The following is a 25249-nucleotide window of genomic DNA, read 5'->3' as shown; positions in this document are numbered from 1 at the left end:
GGATGCCAAACTAATCTAATTTACAAAGGATGCCATAGCATCCGCCCCGTTCACATGGGCAAGCCTTTATCAAACTCATTCGTGCTTGGCAGCAGCCATGGCTCCCTATGGAAAATAAAAGGCTCCCCATGCTGGCACTGCAAGCGATGCGCAGGTGGAAAGTTACACGTGAGGAGCTTTTTACATATTGAGTTATTTATATAGCGCCCTTTCCCCATTTGCATGGCCTCCATGAGCTTTGTGGTTGGAATATCCTCGAGGACCAGAGTCCATGTGTGGGAGTGTAAGATGTGTGTGCATTTTTCCAGGTTAGGCTGGCTAAGTTCCATTAAGCAGCCCGGAGGTCAGGCACACGGACAGGTGCTAGTCCATTTTTCCGTAGTTTATCACTGTATAATAGAATTGGGGCAGTACATCAGGGGGTTTAAATGTAGACTGCTATGCAAGCTGCTAGACCGGATTTGCGTAGCCATAGCTACATTCTACGGTCCATGGATGTGTGCCTGAGGCCTTTGTCCATAGACGATATGCAAGGTATGCATTCCTTAAACTCGGAGTTAGTGAATGTCGTCTTCCTAGGTCCAACGCGATTGGCTGGTGTTGCCAGCTGTGGTCTCCCTATATTGAGCGCCTGAGCAGTGGAAGAGAGGCCCAGAGGGAAGGGGGAGGGATGTAAGATTGTCTGCGGGTGGGCAGTGTCACGATGTGCCGCTGCAAACGCTGCCAGGATCCGTGGTGGTTTGGGTGGATAGATGTGTTGTTGGGTTTGGACTAGTGCTTCTGTGCACGTATGAACAGTAGCGTGCAAGGTTTTAAGAAGAAGGAAAGAGCCAGGTTTTCATGGCCTTTCTGAATGCCAAGCGATTGTCAACGTTGCGTATGGGAGGGACAGAGTGACGATTGAAGCTTGACGGAAGGATGATCTGCCCAGACTTGCATTGTGGGACAACTAGGAGAGATGCTGTGCCGGATCTGAACGGTCGAGAGGTGGTAGCGAGCGAGTTTATCTTGGAGGAATTTCAGGCCGGTGTTGTGGATGGCATGGTGAGTGATACACATTGCTCAGCCTCCCTCCCAGAGAACACAACAGCCCTACACTAGGTAGGAGTCCTTCACTGGCTCCCCATGTGACTTTATAAAGCAAGCAGGCCACAGCATTTTGGATTGTTTGTAGTTTCCTTAGCTGGAACACTGGTGCACCTTGATAAAGGCAGTCTACATAGTCTAAGCGGGAGAGGATGATTGAGATGGCACCGAAACAGTGAGGATAGGTGACGTATGGGAAGAGAGGATGCGCAGGTGGAAGAAACAGGTTCTGGAAACGGAGTGGATTTGTTGGAAGAGGGATAAATCCGTGTCCTGTGTGCATCCAAGGTTTTTCACTGAGGTGGAGGTTTCAGAGTGGTTCGGGGGCAGCTAGGGAGTGAGGCCAGGGAATAGATGGGGGAAGGAGTAGTGTTTTCCTGCAGGCTAGGATTTCTTTTTTCCCCAGGATTGAGGATGCAGCGGTTGGTCGTCACCCAGTAGTCCATATCCGAGAGGTATGACGACAGATCTGGGGGTTGGAGCCTTGTGATTTGGGGATTTTAAGGATGATCTGGGCATCGTCTGCATAGTTGTAGCAGGTGAGATTGTAGGAATTGTAGGAGCGGATGAGTGTGGGGAGTGGGTACAGATCGATGTTAAAGAGGGGAGACAGGGATGCTCCCTGTGGGATCCCTTTTGGTACTGATTGGCATTTAGAGGTGAAAGGGTGGAGCATGAAAGGAGATCCAAGTGAGGTCAGTGTCTTCTAAAGAGTAGCAAGTCTAGGAGAATGATGTGGTCAATGGTATCAAAGGCAGCAGAGGAGTCAAGGAGAAAGATGACAGCAAAACCCCCCCGCAATGCTCTTTAAGTCATCCTAGGTCTGAAGCCAGATTGGGCAGGGTGTAGGTTTTTGGCATCCGTGAAATGGCAGTTGCTCGTATGCTGTGCGGTCCACAAGTTTGGCCATGAAGCTGGTGTTGGAAATGGGCTGGTAGTTCTGCGGAAGGAGTGGGTCGAGTATTTTTTTTTTTTAGGAGGGCATGTATGCAGGAGTTTAGGGCTTCCAGGAAGGGTCCCAATATTAGGGAGTGGTTAAGGATTGAGCGTGCAATACTGCCTGCACAGGTTGAGGCTAGGATGTTTTTGAAGAGGGGGTGGGCAAGGGTCTACAGGGGATCCCAACGGGCAGCTTTGTGCTAGGATCAAGAGGAACTCCTGGTGAGATCTGAGAGAAAGAGGTGAAGGTTTGCATCGGGGGGTTGGGTAGGGGAAGGGTTTGGACATGGAATGGGCAGGGGGCCTTATTTCTAATTTAGAGATGATGCAGAGGGTCTGTCGATAGTGATGTGGAAGTGTTCGGATAATGCATCGCATAGGGATTTGGAGTTGGGTGGACGGGGGTAGAGCAACCTGGAGAATTTATTTCAGAAAGGATTCTATGCAGTTCCTTGCTTCGGGCAGTTCCTTGCTTCGCTGTCGATAGTTCAAGATTCTGTTCCCATAGAATGCCTTCCTGACTTATGATTTCCGATCTGTAGGCCCTTTAGGCGATGTGGGCAGTTGGGTTGGTTCTCCAAGTGGTGCTTGAGGGTTTTTAGTATTTAAGGTTGGTGGTCTACCACCTGGGTGGGTGGAGGGGGCCGGATCTTGGCTGTTTTGTTGAGGGTGACTGCTACGAGTGTTGGAGAACCAGTGGTTGAAAAGTTCGATTGTGGTATTTTCTATGGAGTGCTGGAAGTGAGTTGAGGGAGTAGATCTGGGTGATAACTACTTTGTTCCAGAGAGGGGCGGGAGGTGTGGAGGTTGGTGGTGACCGGGAGTAGCCTTGGGCGTGGGCCGCACTTGAGTGGCGCTGAGAAGATTGCAGAGTGATCTGTCCATGTTAAGGTGTGGCGTTAGTGTGTGTATATGTTTGTGGCACTGAAGACTACATTAAGGGTATGTCCTGCAGTGTGGGTGGGCGTAGGAATCCATATTGTCAGGTTGAAGCCCTCTAGGTAGTCTGTGAGAGCAGGTCATGGGATTTGAAGGAGTCAAGCGAGGTGTTGAAATCAGCTAGGATGGCAAGTGCTGGATGTAGGTTGAAGATGGTTGTCAGGGCATCGCTGCATGAGTCTGCAAAGGTTTTGTTGTAGCCAGGGTGTCCATAAATGAGTAGGAAGCTCTGCGAGATGGAAGGAGAGTTGGAGTTTTACAAGAAGAGATTCATATTCTGATTCCAGCTGTGTCCTTGATATGCAGAGGAAATCTGTGTTGGAGAAGGATTGCTAGTCCCCTACCTCTTTTGGTCAGTTCTGAACAATCAGGTTGCAGCCAGGCGGAAGGTCCTCGTCTGCATCAGCAAACAGATCTCCGAAGAAAAGGACATCAAGGTTTTCTTGTAAGATGAGGTCAAATATGTTACATTTGTTTGTAGAGACTGGTGTTGAGGATGCAAGAGATTTGGTGGGGTTTGGTTGAAAGTGCCAGATGGGTCGAGGTGGGAATTTTTGGAGGAGAGGGTGGTGGCGGTGAGTTGAGGGAGGGGGTGGCCTGTGGAGGGCATGGGAGGATGGGGTGGCCATGGTGGTTTGAGGGCAAGGGGGGTAGGAGGATGGGAGTAGTGCCAAGGCTGGGTTGGGTAATGGGGAGTTTGGGTGCTATAGTGAGGGGGCAAGTATTGGGATCTGGGTTGGAGCACAGGTGATGCTAAGTGGGGCCTGAGGTGGCTGAGGTCAGGGCCTTTTGTCTTTCGGGTGGCCCATGGGGTGTGGGTGACCGGAGGTAGGGGTTTTGGCCACGGATGCCCTGAGACAAGGGAAGTGGGAGTTGGGTATGGGATGGGTTCAGGACAGGTGAGAGTTAAGAGTGCAGGTGAGGAGGTAGCAGTGGAGGAGGGTTGGCTTGACTTGACTGGTGGGCGGTGAGGGATGCTCAGGAGGTCCAGATTTTCAACTTTTGCTCTCTATCATAGCGCTCTGGCTTGTGCAGAGCTAGATCATGGGAGGGGGGGCAGACGTAGATGGATGGGAAAGGGTGGAGGAGTGGCATATACCTTCCAGTTTGAGAGGGAGTGGGGGCTGTGAGATTGGGGGTTGGACTGTGCATTGGAGGGTTGGAATAGGTTGTGGTGGGTATCGTTAGACATACTGGTGTGCCACTGCGGCTTGGATTTAGGCAGTGTGTGGGACGGGGGTCCATCTTATGGGTTTACATCATTACTTCAGAGAGCATTCACGTTTGGACGGTGCAGCTGGGGTCGTGTCGGAGGTGGTGGTGGTCTGGGCATACTTGCAGAAACACCTAGATTGGGATGCCTGGCTAGGGGGACAAATGCCAAAAATGGGGGTGCAACAGCAAATAGTGACACCTAGATTTGAGACACCCAGGTAGCGGTGTGACCAACCTGTGCCCCCATATTAGGCACCAACACCTAGATTTCAGAAAGCGCCTAAAATAGGGACTAAAAGGGGTGAAATTTGCCTTCTGGGGGCCAAAAACAAGCTACACTATGCTAATGAAAACGGCAGTGGGCAAATTACTTAGCACTGGGCTTGTGGGGGCTACAGGGCAGCTAGACCCGTAGCCCCCACTGATGTTTGGTCCCACTGCCGTGCTGGCATGGCTGAGCATCTTTACAAAGTGCGCTGCTACCACGCAAGGGTGGAGTGGGGAGACGCCCTATTTAAATGAAGCTTCCCACTCATGCTGGCACCGGACACACCAGCACAGCAACAGGAAGCTTTTCATCGGAATAGGACGTCACTGCCTCTCCAGCACAAGGCAGCCTTCTGAAAGTCTTAACAGAGCTGGACTTTCCCTTTTGGTAAGGAGGTTGGATCCGAGGGAGCTGGCCCATACCTTCATAAACCCAACATTTTGTACTATGCAAAATGCAGGTTTTCTGGGCCAGCCCTGGTTGCTGGACAGAAAACCTTCCCATGCTGGTACTGCAAACGTTTACATAGAGCAGCACTCCCACGTCAACACGAAGGAGCCTCGAGGAGATGCCCTGAGCTGGCACAGTTGCAGCCAGCCCAAATTTCTTTTGGGCTGGAGGGGTGGCTGGGTGACAGTTTTGAAAGCTCATCACAGGGTAAATTGATATCACCTGGGTGGGCTTTTGTCCTCTGCCACTATTTTGCTTCAACGCTAGTGAAGGTTTAAATGTACTCTGCTCTTCCAGGTGAGATTGGACAGGATCTTGGTAGCGCCCAGGGCTCAGCACTCAGACATCAAGGCCGGCTGCTGCCTTCAAACCCAAAATCAGAGGCTTAATCCCACTCTAGCCACCCCATTAACTGAAAGCTCCCATGCTGATGCCAGCCATGTCTTCATGGAGCAGAGGGATGGGCACATTTCATTTCACCTGGGGCCTTGCAAGAGCCAAGGCCAGTCCAGAGTTGTGCACGCTTGAGCGAGAGAGTAAGGTTAGTCTTTACAGAACAGAAAAACAGGATACCCCAGTCCTGCACCTCATCTACAGTGAACATGGTTAGATGTCTGTGGCATTTCGTTTTATGCACACCCAAGCACTCCACACGTTTTTCCGTGGACTCTAGTCTCCACTTTTTACATACACTTTTGTATAGTGCTTCATGCCATATGCCGTGGTTCCAAGCACACAGCAGTTACTACCCATTTAAAATGGTGTGACATTTATCTACCTCAGAATTTAGATGACCTGGTTTGACTCAACTACATTTAGACTTAATTACATACTGGCACATGGGTTTAATAGGTTAAATGTTCGAAAACAAAAGGCTCGAATGCCTTTTTTCGACAGTAAAAGGACCAAAAAAAAAAAAAAAAAAAAAGGATCGATTTTTTTATGGGGTTCCCCTCTGATCCCCGGTTTTCCTTTTTTTTATAACTCTTGATTTTCAATAACATTACAAAAAACATTTAACAACCAACATAACTGGCCGCATGGCACCTGGCATAGATGTCCTGTCACGTTTTGGGTGGGGGATCAAGTCTTTTTGGACCACTTCATTTCTCATGGCCGTTTTAGTATTTACTTTTCACGCCTTCCTGTTCTGGGGGCTTATCGAATGACTGTCCTTCACTGTTTCCCCCCCCCCTCCCGGATTTTCTTCTTCACTGTCTTTTCTTAGTTCAAATAAGTTTCTGCATCAGAGAGTTCCATGCCATCATTCTCTGGCCCGTTTCCCCCACTCCTTTCTGTGCCGCCTTTATCCACACTGCCGTCTCTGTCATTGCCCATTTCTTAAAGTCCGCCCACCATAGGTCTATTTTTGGGCCCTCCCTTGAGCTTCATGCCATTGCTATCCGCTGTTTAGCTAATATGCATAGTAGGTCCTTTTATAAAAAAGTTTTTTATACATGCTAAACTAAAAAAATATATAAATACATTTTAAAAAATTCAATCTTTTTCAGTCCTTTTAGTGTCGATCAAAAGGTCATTCGATCCTTTTGATTCGAACATTTGACCGGACACCGGCACATGGCACTTGAGATTTAAACTCGCTGACCTATCCACTTGCACGACTGTAGATTTGATGAAAGAATCATGTATTAGCAGACCTACATTCCTTCCCCTGTAGTATAATATGGTCACGTTTAACGGGGGATCAGAGGGGAACCCCGTTTACAAGTGTGCCCTGAGAATTCCTCCTGCTTATAGGAACTATAATTCTAACAGGAAATAGAAACGCCTCAATGTTTGCATCAATTCCATGCAGAAGCTGAATGATAAGCGAGACTGCTAGGACTAAACCCTTCAGATATGCCCCTCAAAAAGCTTTTACAAACAGCTTTTGTATCCCACGAGGCATGTTCAAATCTCCTTTTTGATACCGACATATGAAGCCGAAGGAGACTGGGTTAGGACTAATGGCAATGTGGAGATTGAGCTTTGACACAGCTTGCTGGGAACAAAGTGTCGATCTACTTTGCATACACCACATCAAAGCCATCCTATTTCATTTTAGCCCCCTGCCACTAACTTAACCCACCAAACTAAACCAAGATCTGCCAGATGACCTAGATACCATGAAAAAGGCAGCAGTGTGCGGTGCAAATCCCAGTCACCGAGCGTAAACTTGTCACCAATTGTAGGTGTTGCCTTTGTGCACCAACAAAATATAAACCCTGGCGACGACACTAGGGCATCATTGTGATGAATCATCTCCTGGGGCACCAGTGGTCCTGGGATGAATATCCTTTTCTAAGCCATTAATCAACCACACACCTCTAGTACATCACAAGGGATCCAAACAGATTGGAATACACGTGAATCAGAAGACCTTGTCCAATTTTGGTCGTAGATGAACAGCAGGCATCAATTAGCCAATGATAAAAAGGGACTTTCCAGTCAAGGTTGTATAAAACTTTATTATTACTATAACGGACAGTTCTGGCACACTACAAAATAAAACCCACCCTGTAAAGGAACACAGAGGACAGACAGTTTCACAAAGAAAAGAGATGCACTCTGGATACTGACAGGAGGGTAGTTGATAGTAATTAGTGTTACTGTTCAACATTATTTGGTTTCAGCACCTAGGGGGCACAAGGGTCTCCTAGGGAGTCTTCAGAGAAGGACCGGGAGGGCAGAAACCTCCGAGAAGGACCGGGTAGGGGGGGGTGCGTAAAAAAACAGTGTACCTGGTGCTGAAGAAGTTCTTGGTGGTCGACAGCGTGAAGTGGTTCCAGGGCACTTTGCAGCTCTTGAGACAGAGGTTGGTGGCAGGAGACAGCTGCGGGTACCAGGCGGCAGGCAGTTCTGCAAGCGAGGCTGGACGAATGTCTGCAGGCTGTACGGCGCAGTGGCTCAGGGCCAAGGATCGTTGTCTGTGCTGGTTGGTGATCTGGAATGCTGGTGGCGGTGCCTTGGACTGCTCTGGTGACTGCGGCATGACAACAGTCAGCGGTGCAGCCGGATGCGGTTCGAGGACTCGACCGTCTCGAAAATGTCCTTAAAAGATGCTGTATGATGCTTGTGTGGCACTCCTAGTTTCTTCGCAGGGCTCGTGTCCTTTCAAGGTGGACGGCACAAAGCTCAGTGATTGCAGGCAATGGCCTTGTCCTTTGTCCAGAGACTCTGGCAAATCCAACCTAGGAAGCATGCTGGCAGGACCTAGCAGGGCATGCGGTGTGCTGGCCTGGTACCATTTCTGGAGCTGCTGGATGGGCCCTCTGCGTTAGGTATCTCCTGCGGTTCCCCATTTAGGAGAAATGTGTGCGGCCATTCCGCACACATTTCATCTGGTTCCCGAACCAAACACATTCACCTGTACAGGCGCAGTCTTCCAGTCATATTCACATGGAATGCGACAGCTCTGGGTACACCAAAGCATTCCAAGAAGGAGGGAAGGCACACCTTCCTCTAGCCATGAGCAGCCCAATTAAAATATCAAAGGGTCCATGGATCTGCATTCCTTTGTTCTCTGGCTGGTGGCACTGCATACTAATGAGCTAATTGAGGCAAGCCTGCTGAGTCTGCTTGTTTGCCAGAGAGAACAGGAAGGCGGGACCAACACCCCTTTGGTGTGCAATGTGTCAACTTGAAGCTAGTTCCCACCCCTCTGTGTGGAAGACAGTGAAAAGCATCTCTGGGTCACTATTTACCATAGGCAAACCCCTGCAGAGCTGTACCCTTTCAGAGGGGAGAAGTATGTGGTTTGGTGGGAGACAGTAAGTCTGTTCCCAGCACATACTTCAGGGGAAAACCTCTGCTTGGATCAAGAGTCAGAGTGCTCAGTTAACCAGACTGACACTGATCTACAGCAGACAAGTAGATTGGTGGGACTTGTATATGATGACACCCCTCGATTGTCCTGTGCAGAGCCCTCTGGTCCTGACCTCACGCATAACAGAAGATTGTTGGTGGGGACCCAGGATTGATTAAGGTAGGCTAAAACTGCACCAGTCACCTGGGCCCATTTAGCTTTAAAAGAGGGCTGAACCCCTCACTTAGCAGATCTGACTACTTTGAAAGGAGTAAGGACGCATTTGGACGCAGGCTGAAGGTACAGTCTACCTTATATCTTCAGCCAGTGAAGGAAGGCCAGGAGTTCCAAGGGGGGGGGAAGCAAGATCCCTCCACTATCTATCTCCTAGGAAACAGAGGTAGATACCAGACTGTGGCCCTGTCCAGCAGCTGACCGCCTGCCCTGCTAGGATCCAACAGCAAGATTCCTAGGTGGTTAAGTGCCAGAGAGTCTCTGGACGGTGCCTGCTAACACCCTCCTGAGCTTTGGGCCGTCCACCTTGAAAGGACACAAGCCCCGCGAAGATGCCAAAAGGAGTGCCACACAAGCATCATCCAGCGTCCATCTTTAAGGACAATTTTGAGACAGTCTAGTCCTTGAACCGCATTCCAGATCCGCCAACCAGCACAGACAATTCTTGCCCCGAGCCACCACGCCGGAAAGCCTGCAGCCATCTGTCCAGCCTCACTTGCCAAACTGCCTGCCACCTGGTACCCGCAGCAATCCCACACAACTGTCTCTCAGGCTGCAAAGCGCCCTGGAACCGCCTCGACTTATGTCGAGCACCAATAACTTTTTCAGCACCAGGTACACATTGCGGTTTTGCCCCCCCCCCCACTAGAGACATTTACAACCATTTGCCCCTTTGGTGTTAAAACCAAAAAACCTTGAACAGTAAGACGCATTGCTTTACACTACTGTCATTATCCAGAGTGCATCCCTTTCCTTTGTGAAACCGTCTGTCCGCTGTATTCCTTTACAGGGTGGGTTGTAATTGTAGTGTGGTAGAACTGTCTGTTGTAGTAATAATAAAGTAGATATTTGTATACAACCTTGACTGCACAGTCCCTTTTGGGTAATTGCATTTTTGCTGGGTTGCAACTAACCAATTATCCACGACCTTTCGGAGATAAGCCTGCCATTCCGTCCACGTTACCAAAAATTGGACAAGTAGGTCTTACAATTCCCTTGTATTCCAACCTGTTTGGATCCCTTCTGGTGTACTAGAAGTGTAGGGTTGCTTGGTGTTTTAGAAACAGATATTCATCCCTGGTCCACTGGGGCCCCGGAATTTGATTTGTCACCCTTTCCATATCCAATTCGGATGAATCTTAGTAAAGACAACAAAAACGAACTTGTGCACGGTCTTGAAGAATTCCGATCTGAGCAGTCTAAACTATATTGTTAAGTTAGAATTACGATGATTTTGGGGCTCTAGCTCCCTAACGTTCTAGGTCCTAAACTTTGCCTCGTTAATTCTTTTGGGGGCCAGAGGGACTGTTACTGAATTTCCCGTGTCATGGCAAAGCTTTTCATTGTGTGCTGCCCATGGACAAGGGTCAGTCCCAGGCTGATTATCATCCTGAAAGTGTGCAGCTGCAGTTCATTTTTGGCTGTACAAGGATCGTGTACACTAAAGAATTATTGTCACAATTCACATATATGGTAGCCATTTGGTTACGAATGCATTTTTAAGCCCTGCTCCCAGACATTTTGCGTGGGCCATGTTTTGTCTATCGATTATGAGGCACGGCCAAAATGGAAGCTATTCTGACATGGGCGTATCCTGAACACACAAAGGGCCCCCCTCCATTTTAGTTGAAATGGATGTAGACTAGTTCAAGATTCTCTAGAAATTCCAATCTACAACCAGTGTGGGCAGGCAAGTGTTTTGGTTTTTGAGGGCCAGCCAAAACAAATGTGACTGCAGGGGTACGTTAGGCGGCAGCCCGCAAGAGTATGCATCAGTGGGAGACAATTTACATCTATTCCTAAACTCTGGAAGGCGGTTACTGGAGATTGGCTTCTGCAGAGGACCCAGGCTATGTTCTTCCTCCCTGCGGGTGGAATCCCGCCTTCCACTTGCTGTTCGCTTGCTTTGGCCTTACTAGCTGGATTTACCCTCTATGGACATTTTCCTGGCCTCAGAAATGTCGCCTCCCTGGCTGGTTTGCAAATGCCTTCAGGTAAGGAGTCTTGCTGGCATGACGTTGGGTGGCTCGACGCTGCCTTGCCCCCAGCTTGGCTCTTGGGGCTCCTTGGGTGGCATTGTGTCTTGGGTGGCATTGTCAGCCATATGCCAGTTTCTGTTTGGCTTCCCTTTCTGTTCCCCAAATCTTCGGTCAGGTTGTTTTTGTGTGCCATCAACAAGTTACGGGTGGCTGATGCATCTGCCTCATGTGCCATCCTCCGGTGTCCCGTTTAATTATCCGGATCCTTGCACCCAGACTGTCTCAAATCGCAGCTAGCCTTACACCTGGCACCCAAACAATCCACCTGCCATTCTTTGGGCCGATTCCTTCACATCCAACACCAAGTAGGTGATCCCAGGATCCAGATCTATGCCTTGTGTAGAAATATTGAAAATGTTGCTATAGCCCACACATGTGCATAGCAATACCCGAGCAACAATTCTCATGCTCATAATTACTCATGTTAATACGATTAACCACAACCCCACTCCCCCAAAAAAGGCAGTTAAAAAAAAAAAAAAGCATAAAGGTCATCCATAAAAACAAGCATTGGCAAAGCCACCAGTTTAGCCTTTTTGTGTAGGCATGGGAAAGGCACTGCCATAGCGGTACTAACTGGCCATTGATTTTATCAAGTGCAAATTGGTGCCAGTACCTCTGCATCGAATGGGAGTTCCCGACACATGCCTGAATTTCTACACAAGCAAACTGTTGGCTTCGTCAATGCTGGTTTTCTTCGACTTCAGTAAATTACATGCATATGGCTTATAGAGTGGCTGGAGGCAGACCTGGTTAAGACATTTTTATTACAGCAGTCGCGACTTTACAGCTCCAATCAAGCCTTTAACTCTCAGAAGACTGCCTTGAAAAAAACACTAGCAGGAACTTAAGAGTGCACCGTTTGATAGTAAGGCATGCTTAAAGCGAGGTCAGTTCCCATGAGGTGTTTGGGGCAGGGAAGGGCAGGAACTTGGTGAGAATGGCCATAGGGATCAGCATGGGCAGTCAATGGGTGGGCAAATAACCACACCCCCAGGCTTCGTGTCCCTCATATGCCGCGTCTCCCCATCTGCATTCTAATGCAAATCCTTTGGCTTCTAGGTGGTGCTAAAGCGCCACCTATAGCCCAAACTAAAAGGTGAAATCTACAAATGTGTGAAGTGTAACGTATAAAAAGGGAGATACACTCAGTACAAATGAAGTATTGCAAGCAAGTCCATTACACTACACATTAAACCCAGGACTTGCACCACTAATTCATCTCACTCAATATTAGCACAAACCCATGCTGCAGTTAAAATGTCTATTTTTATACACTCATTCCCCACCCCCATTTTGGGAAAGCAAGACCCACTTTATTAGGGCATATATGTACATGCCCCAGGGGCACAGTTCAGTGTGGTAGAATGAATCAATTCACTGGGAGCTCTCACCCCTAATCTGCTCCAGGAGAGAAGATAACTTGGCCAGCACACCCCACCTTGGTCTGTGGTCGGGGCCTGCTCATCCTGCCAGCTATAGAAAGAATGCTCACCGTGTCCAGCCAGAAGCGGTCAAGCTCTGTGTGCCTCTGCTGCTTTGAGAGTGTGATGAGCCACCGGCCTCCGCGCTTGTTCCGATAGTCCTCCCACATGGGCTCAATGCCGTCCTGCAGCAAGAAGAGCAAAAGCACCAATGAGGTCAGAACCACCAAAAAAATAAATAAATGCCACCAACTCTGCCTCCAATATAATCAACTTCCGGGGCACCAGTGGGCCTGGGATGAATATCGGTTTCTAAACCATCAGCCCCCACACCTCTAGTACACCAGAAGGGATCCAAGCAGATTGGAAACAAATTATAAACCATTTTGTAGCATTGATGGAATTGCAGGCTTAGCTACGAAAGGTAGTGGATTGTTGGTTAGTTGCAACACAGCGGAAATACAATGACCCAATGATAAAGGGGCTGTCCAGTTAACGCACCAAATATATTTACTTTATATCACAGACAGTTCCAGCAACATTATGAAATACAACCCACCTGTAAAGGAATGCAGAAGACAGTTTCAAAGAAGGAAGAGATGCACTCTGGATACTGACGGGAAGGTAGTCAGTAGGGTCAATAAGCACAACAGCTTAAAGTTACTGGGCTTCAGCACGAAGGTAACAATGGGTCTTCATAGGACTCGGGCCTTCTGGGAAGGACCAGAGGGACAGAACCACAATGTACCTCGTGCTGTAGGTGTTCTTGATGCTCGGCAGGGTAGAGTCTGCTTCAGGGCACTTTGTAGGCTTCAGTGACAGTTCAAGATGAGAGTCAGCTTGTCGAATCAGACAGCAAGAGGGTTCGGCGAGCAAGACTGGACAAATGGCTGCAGGCTGGCATACAAAGGAATCGTTCTCAGGGCTGGTAGGATGTTCGGAAACACTGGTCAAGATGTCAGATGTCTAAGTGACTGTGGCTCGACAGTAATCCATGTTGGCTGCAGCTCAAGGAATTTGACTTGCTCGAAGGCAGATGTCAGTAGATGCTCATCGAGGCACCTAGCTTCAAATGGGAATGCGTAGTCTTTTAAGGTTGACAGACCAAAACTGAGGAGTGCGTTGCAGGCAGCTGCCTGGTCCATGGTTGTAGGTTCAAAGACCTTCTGCTACCTACCTAGGTTGCTCCAGAGCCTAGCGGGGCATGCTGTGTGCTGCAAGAGTACTGATTCTAGAGCAGCTGGGTGGTCCACAGGTCTTCATCTCCGTCTGTTCCCTGGGAGATGTTTAGGGGAGGGATCTTGCTTCCCTCTTTGGAAATCGTGGCCTTTCTTCACTGGCGGAAGATGTCAGGCAGACTAACTTCAGCCAGGGTCCAGTTAATTTGCTACTCCTTTCAAAGTTTCAAAGTCTCCAGATCTGCCAAAAGTGGGGCTCAGACCCCTTTTAAAGCCAAATGGACTACAGTAATTGGTAAGCCTATCTTAACCTTAAAAAAAGCCTATCATTAACAAATTCTGCGGTCCCTACCAACAATCTCCTGTATGCATGAGGTCATAACCAGAGTGCTTTGCAACAGGAATGGTAAAGGGATGAAAACATGCAATACTAAGTCCCACCCATCTTCCTGTCTACTGTGGATCAAAGGGTCCCTCTGATTAATTGAGCTCTGTGGTTCCTGTTTAAAGCGACAGGTCTCCATTGAATCTGCAGAGACACAAGACCCTCTGGCTCCTGCACATCCTTGCATCTTATGAACAGGGCCCCCTGTCGGGTGAACTACTGTAAACATGCAGTCCCAGACAGAACATCTCTGTCAATTGATCCTGAGGGTAGGAGCTGGCTTCAGGTTGACAGTTGCGTATGCAAGATAATTGTGGTTTCTGCTCTCCTTGGTTAACCTCTGCAGCCAGGCCCCATGTGGGCCTGTAGGAAGTACAGGCTATTTGTAAATCGCTGCCACCAGCTGCAGGGCCCAACAAAAGGAAAGGGCAGATCCATGGAGCCTTTGTTAATCAAGCTTATTATGGCTGGGGGAAGGTTTTGTCCTCCCCTTCTGGAGATGCATTTGGTACTCCTCTGCGCCTGTAGGCTGTGTCACACCAGAGTACACAGTCTATGCGTATGTTGTGCAGTGCGCAAAAGAAAATGTGCAGATTAGCCCCACACATTCTGGAAGTTGATCTATACGTTTTTAAAAGCCCAGCCACCCGCACACCCACCGTGCAGATTGTCAAATTACTCACAATTGCATTACTCCATTTTCTGAAGCCACATCATGCCATCTGCCCCCACCTCCCAACATCCCCTTCCCACATGATGTACAGCCCGGTACACGATTTTGCTGCTGGGCGTCTACTAGGACTCCCCACCAACAAAGCACAACAGGCCCAGCCTGCTAAAAAGATGTGCCCTATACACAAGAATGCACACATTCAATTATCCTATTCTCCCACCGTTTCCAAATAAGAGCGCTCAGTGCTTTTTAAAGTGCCTTCTGTAGCTTAAAACAGCGCTAGAATACCAACTCAATCCGGGGAGCTTTAGGGCTTCTCCTGCAATTTACCTTAATGGAGGGCTCTCACGTCCACATGGGCATTCACATGAGGAGCCCAAATGCCCATTCAACGGCTCCCAACACCATGCTCAAATCCTAATGCACGCACCAGCTAAGCCACCCACACATGGCAATTGAACACTCCCCCCAACAGAGTGCTACACTGCTCCAACTCATCAGTCCTGATCCTCCCATTATGGGCAAACTAGCCCATTCTCTGGAAATCCGTTTCTGCCTGTGTGCTCTCAGAACAACCAGAAACAGACCCCCCCCCCCCCCAGACAGCTCAGGGGGACTTCTGGCCTGCACGAAATTGCAGCAACATACTACACAAACCTCTCCGGCCCCCACACCAACATCCAGCACCGACACGTTCACGGATGCCAGCCTCCATGTACACTGTGCTTGGCTTTGTTACTTCTCTACAACCAAAGTCTCGCTACCCTCCTTTCCACATTTTACCACGCCCACTCCAAACCTCTCCATCGGAGGTAACCCCATTTCTCTGGACTCCAGTTCCCCCTCAACCCCATATCTTCTGGTTGTCAACCATTCATGGTCTTCACCCCACCCTGACCAGTTAGTAACGGTCACTGCTTTCCTGCATCTGCTGCTTCCCTACTTTCAACTCCTGTCCTCCAGATCCCACCCCCCAGCCTGTTCTAAAAGGGGAGGCTACAGTGTAGCCCCTCCCATCACTCATGGCTGACCCAAAAAAAGCCTGCCAACTACTCTGTTCAGCCTCACCATTTATAGAGCGCAACATTTATTAAACTGAACACCATTTACCTGGAAAATGGCAACTCTGATGCCCCAACCGCCTTAACCCCCCCCCCCCCCGCCCCACAACCCCTTCTATATTCGGCATCCACTCCATTTAAATGTGCAAACTTCCACACTTCCCTTGTACTGTCCACCCATCCACAATCTAGGACCTCCGACACGATTAACACTCCTCTCTTCCCGACTCTGCTCTACTTACAGGGCACTGGCCTGGACCCTCCCCCCATCCTTACTTTCTGCCCATTCTTTTTCCATTTCCTGCAATGCCAAATACCACCCACTGCCAGTTACTGTCCCATTAACGGTCTACCCACCTTCCATTTACCAAAATCGAATTTGATCTCTTCAGATACGTTTTGGCAATGACCAATGGCTCCTTCCTTAAATCCTCAGAACCCTCGGTGCTGCAGCACCTTTTCTAATAGCTCAATCCTTCCCACCCAACATTCTACCAACCCCATAATCGCTCCCTCGCGGCTTGCCACCTGGGGTGTGGGGGCCTAAACTGCTTCACGTCAAAATGGGATTTCCTCTTACCACACTTGGCAAGGTCCCATAACCTCTTGAGACTCCCTCTGATTTTTCACCCGCCTCTCGCCATGTACTGCTGCAAGGTGGGGTGGCTGATCCTGCACAATTGCTGCCCCTTTAGATTCTTGATATGCAAGGTGACCCCCATGGGCTAGCCCAGTACCTTACAACTCATTTGATACTCGATGCACCCCATACTCCGCCTTTCACTCATTCACCCTCAGTCCACACCACGAACGCCCTCCCCCAAGGTATCCAGTCCATGCCTAGCGCCTGGCTTCAAGATTCCACTGAAAACTTCCCTTGGAACAGCCCCCCCCCCCACTCATCCAGATCCCAAGCAAGCCCTTTTACCGAGTTGCAATTCAAAGTACATTGTAGTAAATATTGCGAATGATAACCATGTAGTGTATATACCTCACCGTTATTATAGTGTGTGTAAGCATGAGCCAGAGCCACTCGGTCGCGCTCCTTCCAGATGAAGTGGTTATTGTAGCCTTCACTCCATGTAGGGCATCCAGCCAGAGGATTGACTAGCCACCTTAGCCAGCCAGACATGCTTATGTATAGAGTTTAAGCTACACAAAGAAATCTAGATGGGATGGGATGGACTGGCAGTTGGGTGCTGCTTGAGTCCATGGCTTGCTCCCATCACCCATGCAATGCCCCAAGGGTGTTTGTAGCTTTCCTCCCTCCTGATAATGAAAGGGCGGTTTGAATGCTTCAGTCTGAGGAAATCATGAAGCCTCTGGAGCCTTACCTTAAATATAGAGTAGTCACAACCAGATGTCAGCTTGCTGGCCAGCTGGATATGGGTGTAAAGTCTAGTGTTAAAGGAGAAAATATGGAAAAATTCATCAAAATCATCCCAAAACTGGGAGCTTCACACTTCCAAACCAGGAGTGTTCCAGCGATGGACCTGGGCCAGGAGCACAGTCCATGTGCAACTCCATAATGATTTCACGGATTAAAAACCATTCCAAATCTGCCCCATGTTCTAGGTTTACAGCCCCACAGATTAGTGACTAGGAGGCCCCCCCCCATACCAAGTTACCAAACCCACTAGCCCAACACCATACCCACCAACTCAATTCCAGGTCATGCTGGGAGGAGAGGGAGAGGGGAGATCACACCCATTAACACTGGCATGACCACAAGTTAAAATAGGACAAGTTCAACTGCAACCTCCCTACAGAAGGAGCTTTAAAACCTGATTTTATGGCTGGCGATTTCTTTTCTCAAACTACACGCCTGCACCCCAGAGTTTGACATGTTCTCCAACCTCCCACCAAGACCAATTGCAGCACTATCAAAATATGCCAAGGAATTATACCCACGTTGCCCAGCAAAACCCTACTTCACACTCCAGTGATCACCCCTCCACGCCCACCAAAGGCCCGACTAGATTCCCGCCAAGCCAGCAGCTCTATGGGCCACTCCAGCCATACACCTTTCCATCTACCATACCATGGTCCCATTTCAACCCACTAGTATTTACCTATGGCTACATCACAACATATGCCATACACACCAACTTCCATCACACCAACTCTTCTATAGCAAGCCAGCCCTCGAGCTCAGCTTCCACGTGAGCTAACCTGCATCCCCTACACAAGTGGTGATCAAACCTTATGGTGAACCCCACCCCTTGAATACAACTTTTGCCAAGGCTCCCTCCCCCAAGTGCCATATCTGCTTACATTTTCTATTAAAAGCAGTCCATGTACTCCCTTTGAAGAGCCTCGCACCCCATGGACATCCTTTGGGCGCCCCCCCCCCTAGGGTGGTGGCAAGTCGCAGTTAGAAGACCACTGCTCTACACAAACTCTGTACCCTTCCATATCAGCATTAACTGTACCAAGTCGGATGATAGTGGAGTCCATTCACCCCCTCCAGCTTCCCGACCCTCGCTACATATTAGAACCAGGTCTCCAACCTTTATGGCTTCCATGTAACCTTCCAACATTTACCACCCATGTCCACCCTGCAGCCTTTATCAGTGCCACAGTGGCCTCGTGTTGTGAAACCAATACGCTGCTACCTCTCCAGTCTTCATTCACCTACACTCCAGCATCTACATTCCAGCCTTCATATCAGTCCCACAATACGTGCACACAACAGCCACAATGTGCACCCCCAGTCGTACTACCCTTCCTGCGCATCAAAAGTAGACTGGCCACAATCTTTGAAATCCGCATCTAACGGGTGTACACATACTTACGCCCAGAAGTCTTCAACTGTGTCAAACGTGGTCAGAAGGCGTAGGTTACCTTGCCAGGTTTTACTTTTGTCATTTTTGAAAAACCAGAGGGCCCATCTGTGGAGAAGAGATTGAAGGCATCAACACCAACAGCCAGACTGAGGCCCACACCCCCACCCAATCGGCCAAATCACAAGCATCTTTTCTTATTAGAGTTTTACACAATGCCAACCTCGCCCCTAAATAGCCGATAAACAACTCACCTCTGCCCACAGTTGCTCCCACCCCACTGCCAGTTACTTCTCTATACAGGTCGTCATGCACACATCCAATACTTGAGACACACTGTCCCATTGATGCACGTCATGAGGTCACCTGGTTTGGGCAAGTCGGCAGACCTGGCACACCCGCCTCACAAGCATCACTTCTCTTACCTATTCTCCAGTGGGTGCTTGCCCACTGGTTCAACAGCCAAAGGGGTCTTCTCGGCGGGCTTTTTCTTCTTCTCCTTCCTGGGGGGTAGCGGAGCACTGCGCTGCATGAACAAGAGCAAGATGGTCAACACAACCAATATTGGCCAAGGCAACGCACCAGGCTTTGTGTTCATATTCAAACTTATCTAGAGGAGAAAACGGTGTGGGGTTATATAAAAAGAATCTAGTAGCAAAAAAACATTGGTAAGGGGAGTATGCAGAACACAGAAGCCTTGCTAATAGTTCTGCCACAAGGCATTCAACAAGGACAACGGTTTTTAAAGACTGCCAAGTAGCACATCAGCTGCCTTTGGGCAAGGAGGAAATGAACTACGGTGGCCTGATGATCCTGGCCCGACCTCAGTTGCTAGGTTCATATGCCAGAATATACAGATGCGTGCTAACAAATCAAAACGTGTGACTGGTACTCCGAGGAGCGCCTATATGCGCCAGTGCTACTATAGGGCAACAGTAAGGATAGGTCGTCTACCCGAGTTGTGCGAGGGAATTGTGCACGCCTCCTCCATGTAACAATATGAACTACTTAAGGGGCTGCTTACCAAATGAAAAAAAAGCAATGCTGGCAATTGGCTGGTTATGTTCCAAGTGCAATGGTTTGGCGCAACAACAGTTTGTCAGCAAGGCACCAGCAGACCGTATATACTGAACTACTGATAGTCTTCTGTTATTTGATCTCGTACCACGCACTGCTGCCACTTATGTGGTCCCTTGGCTCTCTGGTTGGGAGGTCTTCGAACAACCGCATGGTGGGTGAGCGCTCACCTGGGCTTGGACATTTTAAATTAAATTATTGTAAAACCTGCAGAAAGTGTGGGGCTAATCTGCAAACATTTTCCTAAGCTCACTGCACGACATACACAATAACCAGTGTACTCTGGGTGGACACAACCTACAGGTGCAGTCCTCCTGGTCATTTAGTTAGTTGGAATCTGACAGATGGAGTACATGATGCATCTCAGAAGGGGGATCAAATCCCTCCTACCATGGCCAGCCTTACTATCAAAGGCTCAATGGACCCCACCATGTCAGTTTACCCTCTGCAGATGGTGGCAGCAATTAACATAACATACTAAGAGTATACTGCAAACAGGACCACATGTTAACAAAGGAGACATGTAACCCCAACAACCTTTGATATGCATCTGTCAATCTGAAGCCAGCTCGCACCTCTGGGTATCAGAATAGTGACCAGTCATGTCTGGGACTAGGCAACCACCACAGAAGGACCCCATTCAGAAGTTACGAGTTTGTGGTTTGATGGACAGTCTGTTCTCGATGCAGCTTCAAGGGAGACCTGCCGCTTTAATCAGGAACCGCAGAGAGTTTATTTAACTAGAGACCCTTTGATCCACAGACACGAAAATGGGTGGTAGTATTACATGTTTTCACCCCTTTACCTTTTCTGTTGCAAAGCACTCTGGTTATGACCTAATGCATACATGAGATTGTTGCTGGCGACCCAGGATTGGTTCATGAAGGTAGGCTTAGTGTATTGCAACTGTTGTAATGGAACCCTGGTGCCTCATCCAGGGTTCCATGTTCGGTGCCGTTAATGTTGTAAGGTGGCTGGGTGGACAAGGTCCATTCAGCAATAAACCACTGTTCCCATCATCATACTGCTGGACAATCCTTAACTGGTGACAAGAGATGAGATGCAGACCTTTCAGGAACCTTTAAGCGTGTACACTCCTCACCACACCCATCGGCTCCATCCCACACCCAGCAGTAATCTGAGGTGTAGGGGGTGGGGGAGTCGCATCTTTTCCATATCCTGTGTGGCCCGATGGTAGAATCCACAATGGGCACCCACTTTTGCCCACCCAGCAAAGAAAGCGGCGCCAGCAATGCCCGTTAGCACCCTTTCCAAACTGCGGCTCAAGTGCAGCCGTCCTTGCTGAGAAGGTCTGAGGAAAGGACCCTGAGGCATGCCATGCATGGTGCCCATCTTGGGTCCCTTGGCAATGCATACACAACCAAGGGACGTAAAAACGAGGAAAGGCCCCGCAGCTCCATAACTGTGCGATCAATTAAAACGCTGGTCCTGCAACTGTGGTGCAACAAATGTGAGCGTCTGGACCCCACAAAGATATGTTCATTCGCTGCAGAGGAAGCACTTAATTTGGCTCTTCACAAGGATTTTGTTAGAATACCATTATGCAGCAAAGCAGCACTCGCCCCCCCCCCCCCCGCATTCATTGCAAGCAAAGGCGAACCACCCAACATGGGATTTGTTGATTGACGCCTTCAAGGTGCATCTTAGGGTAGCCAGTGGAGCAAAGTACTCAGATGATGAAAGGGAAGCTGCATTAGTTAACTGTGTAGGAACCGAAGGTCTGAGTGTGTTCAGGCACCTGCCGTGCAAGGATATACTTGTTCCGATTGGAGAAGGGGAGACGGTTGTGAGCATGTATGCAACCATGCAGAAAAATCGGCAAGAGGACCAATTTAGTGTTGGAAAGGTATCCTTTCTTTGAGGCCACAAGGTTCTGGTAGAGTCAATTGATGCATACATCACAGCATTGTGCACCCTCATCGCAACCTGCAAGTTCAATGGTGCACTGGAGGAATGCATAAGAGACCAGGTCCTGATGAAAATAAGTAATGCCAAGGAGGGAGAGTGGCTAAACAGAGATTCTCCCCTGGAGACAGTAATAGAGATTGCCAAAGCGATAGAATAATCATACAGGTAACTGAGAAAAACGACAAGACAAACCAGGGAGAACAAGTACAAGCGATCATACTGAAGAGAAATGGAGGAGAGATGAAGGGAGATTTGACAGAGGAGCAAACAAGAACAGAGAACCGCCTATGGGCAGACAGTCTTGCAGGAGGTGTGGATGGACAGGTCACTCCACAGGAGCGAGGGAATGCCCAGCATGGAATGTTGACTGTAGAAGGTGTAATGGTAGAGGGCACTTTGCCTGGATGTGGAAAACTAATACGGCAGGATGACCCAATGTGAGAATGGTGGAGGGTGAAGGAAATGGAGTGGTAGGGTATTAAGTGAAGGAACGCACACAGGTGTGTTATTGCATGTGGGAGGAGTTCCCAAGAAAGGGCCATGGGATGTGATCACTATACATGGTGCACAAATTGAAATGCTGGTAAATTCAGGGTCACCATAACACCATGATCTCCCAAATTGTATAGAAAAAGCTACAGAAGGGAGTTAGCTACACTCAAACCTGCTGATATCAATCCACATGCTTATGGTCAGGTACCCATAAAGGTTCTTGGGTACGAGTGGGCTCAAATTGAATTCAAGGGCCGCGCTACTGAAGGGACGTTCTATGCTGCTCACAAGGGTGAATGTGTCCTACGTTGGGACAAGCAAGCTGCCTTAGAGATTGAAATACGCCCAGATACAGCCATTCCTGTACTGTGTTTATAGGAGGGTGAGCAAAAGCAAATTGAACATGTGTCTGGAGTAATTAAGGGATACATTTCCCACCATTCTTTCAGATAATTTTGGGATGCTGAAAGGTTTTTCCTACAAAACAGGGTTGGAGGGGCTGGCCCCAAAGCCCACAAGGTTGCCAATAATGGCCAGGGAAGGACTAAAGAGCAACTTGGGTAAACTAATGGAAGCAGGAATAAGAGGAAATCGAGTCCTCAGAATGGTTATCACTAGTAGCTTTGGCAAGCAAGGCAGACCAGAGTCTCAGGATGTGTGGACACCAGGGAATTCAACGCCAATATATGGGTTGACCATCATCCTTTGCCCAACATAAATTAACTCACGTCAACTGTTGGACAGGCAACATGCTTCTTAACGTTTGACCAGTCTCCGGCCTACCACCAAATTAATTTGTATGAGGAGTCCCGACTCTTAACTTCCTTTGTCATGGCTTTTGGGGCGTGCAGATTTTGCTGTATGCCTTTTGGTTTAGCATCTGCTTCTGCCATTTTCCAACACTTGATGAAGACCTTAAGGGTAGTATGAGGCACAAGTTATTTTTAAGATGACATTTGGTATGGGGTTGTGAAAACAAGGAAATATGAGGCAGGGTAACCAAAAAGGAAACACACCAAACACAGGTTACAAAGGAACATACAAAGTACTTTATTTTATACTGAATCCAGTTACAAAAGAACAGAAGAAAATTCAGATAGCCATCGACCCTCAGTACAACACAGCGAACTCCGGCGTGGTTCGGTGTGCTCAGTGAGTGCAAATATTCATTGAAACAGTCAGGCTTTTATACATTTCTCCAGCCTGTTGTCCAGCCTTTCTGCAGGTTAACCATAAATAGGTTACTGCTCTAGGGTCCCTTGCCAGGTCAAATCTAGTTCATCTTAGGTTTATACATTAACAAGAAGAAATGGTAATGTATGCTCTAGGCCTAACATTACAATGCGGGACTTAGTTTATACAATGTAGTTAAGCAGGTGTTCTCATTCAATTATAGGTCAGTTTCGGTGATACAGGTAATCCATTGCACACAGGTCAGCAGAAGGACAAGGTTTCAGCTCATGACCCAAACAAGTGGCCTGCAGGCAAGTTATACATTAGCTGTACAGAGGTCATGACAATCGAGTTCTGTTCTGAATAACGTAGGCTACCATTTTAGCTCACATGGTGACTTTATAGAGCAAGAAGACCTAAAATGGCGGCTTGACCCAAAATGACAGTTTACATGGTTTCTAAAGGTCAGGACCTTGCAATGCGAGTTTATTCACATGTAGTTTATAAGCAGCTTGTTAGCAGCTTGGCGTAGGCCAATATACATATATTCATAGCAGTAGGAGGCACGATATAATTTCTAGTTTGACAGGGTAAAGACTGTAAAAGAGCACGATGCAAGGGTAGTTCAAATGATGAATGTTTTAAGGAAAAGTGGCACAACTGTGTTGCAAGTGTGACATAACAGAGGCACCCTCTCCGGTGAACAGAGAGCAACTCGGAACTTTCCTGGGCATGACAGAATATTATGTTAGGTTCAGTCTTCTGCAGAAAAGATCTTTCACATGCATGCATTACTGAAAAAGAATGTCAGATTTTCCGAGTTGTTAACACGAATTTGTAAATTAGGAGGTCGACCGTGCTCAGTTGCCGAGTTCATTCAATGCTAGGAGCAAAACTGCTTACTGTAGATACTAGTGATGTTGGTTTGGGCGAGTGTTGGAGCAGTGGCAGGGCGGAAAGTATCTGCCCATTGCCTTCGCATCTAGAGTGTTAAGGATGCTGAGAAGCACTATGCCGTGTTTCAAAGAGAAACATTGGCAGTAACCTGGGCGCCTAATTCAAAGGCTATCCCCAAAGTTGTCCGAACGGATCACAAACCCCAGATTTTCATGTTAACTAAAGGAATGGGATCTGTCTCGCCTAGGATAGCGAGATCGATGGTGGATTTGCAAGAGTTAAATTTTAGGGTGGAACATACCTCTGGGATGAAGAACGTGGTGGCGGATTGTTTGTCCCGTCTGCCCAGGGTCTGTCAGGAGCTAGAAGAGGATGAGGAAAACATCCAAATTGCATGCATACTTCCAGCCATTGATAAAAGTGGAATAAGAAGCATACAGAGGATTCAGAACTAGCATTAATTAAGGAAGGTTTGAGAATTGGCTGAAAAGATCTAAAGCAAAGAGGAAGGAAAAGGTTATGTGCACATTGTGAATGAGTTATCCGAGGGCCTATAGGGTGTTGAGGGCACAGGTTATTTCCCCCTCAGTTTAAGGTCCAAGCTTGCAAGCTTGGCACATGAAGGACATTTGGGTAGATTGTTGACCAGAAGAAGATTGTGGGAGTCATACTGGTGGACAGTTATGGATGAGGAGCAGGTGGAGTATGTTGCATGTTCAGTAAGTGTTCAGAGCAAAGTGATACGCCCAGAGCCGGTATACTTGGCAGAGGTCCAAGGTGGTGTGGTCCAAGTTGGCTTTGGACGTAGTAGGACCCATGGACACTCTGGATGGAGAGCGGAGGTTTGTTGTAGTTCTAGTGGATTATACTTCATGGTGGGTAGAAGCCACTGTAGAGACGGTAACTGCTGAGTAAATTGAGAATTTCCAGTACAATGTTTGACAGAAGAAATCAGTTTGCATGCAGGCATTTTTGAAGAATTTGGTAATGAGGCACCACAGGACCCCGTTGTACAATCCCTCAGCTAACAGTTTGGTGGAGAGGATGAACGTTCAATTTGTTAAGGGTGCAATTCAATTAGCTGTTGCTAATGGACTTGTGTGGACTGAAGTGCCATCTAAAGCGTTGTCTGCTTATAGACGCCCACCATTTGTCACCAGACATTACCCTTTTGAACTCACAAGGAGTTGAAAGGATGGTTT

General features: G+C 48.2%; 1 protein-coding gene across 2 annotated transcripts in view; it reads right to left on the bottom strand.

Annotated features, from left to right (window-relative positions):
* EIF4E1B (eukaryotic translation initiation factor 4E family member 1B) overlaps window positions 1-25249 on the bottom strand; it is a 170370-nt gene that overhangs the window by 24191 nt on the left and 120930 nt on the right. For both annotated transcript variants that reach the window (XM_069651476.1, XM_069651477.1), the window contains 4 exons: window positions 18905-19005; window positions 18492-18587; window positions 17031-17094; window positions 12471-12584 (listed from right to left, as the gene is read on the bottom strand). In XM_069651476.1, the coding sequence (XP_069507577.1) occupies window positions 12471-12584; window positions 17031-17094; window positions 18492-18587; window positions 18905-19005 (375 nt within the window). The remainder of the gene's footprint in view (window positions 1-12470; window positions 12585-17030; window positions 17095-18491; window positions 18588-18904; window positions 19006-25249) is intronic.

This window comes from Ambystoma mexicanum, chromosome 3p (assembly GCF_040938575.1).
Source record: "Ambystoma mexicanum isolate Mex_15411 chromosome 3p, UKY_AmexF1_1, whole genome shotgun sequence".
Taxonomy (NCBI): Eukaryota; Metazoa; Chordata; class Amphibia; order Caudata; family Ambystomatidae; genus Ambystoma; species Ambystoma mexicanum.
Note: the sequence above shows the minus strand (reverse complement) of the source record. Positions and strands in the feature narration are given on the sequence as shown.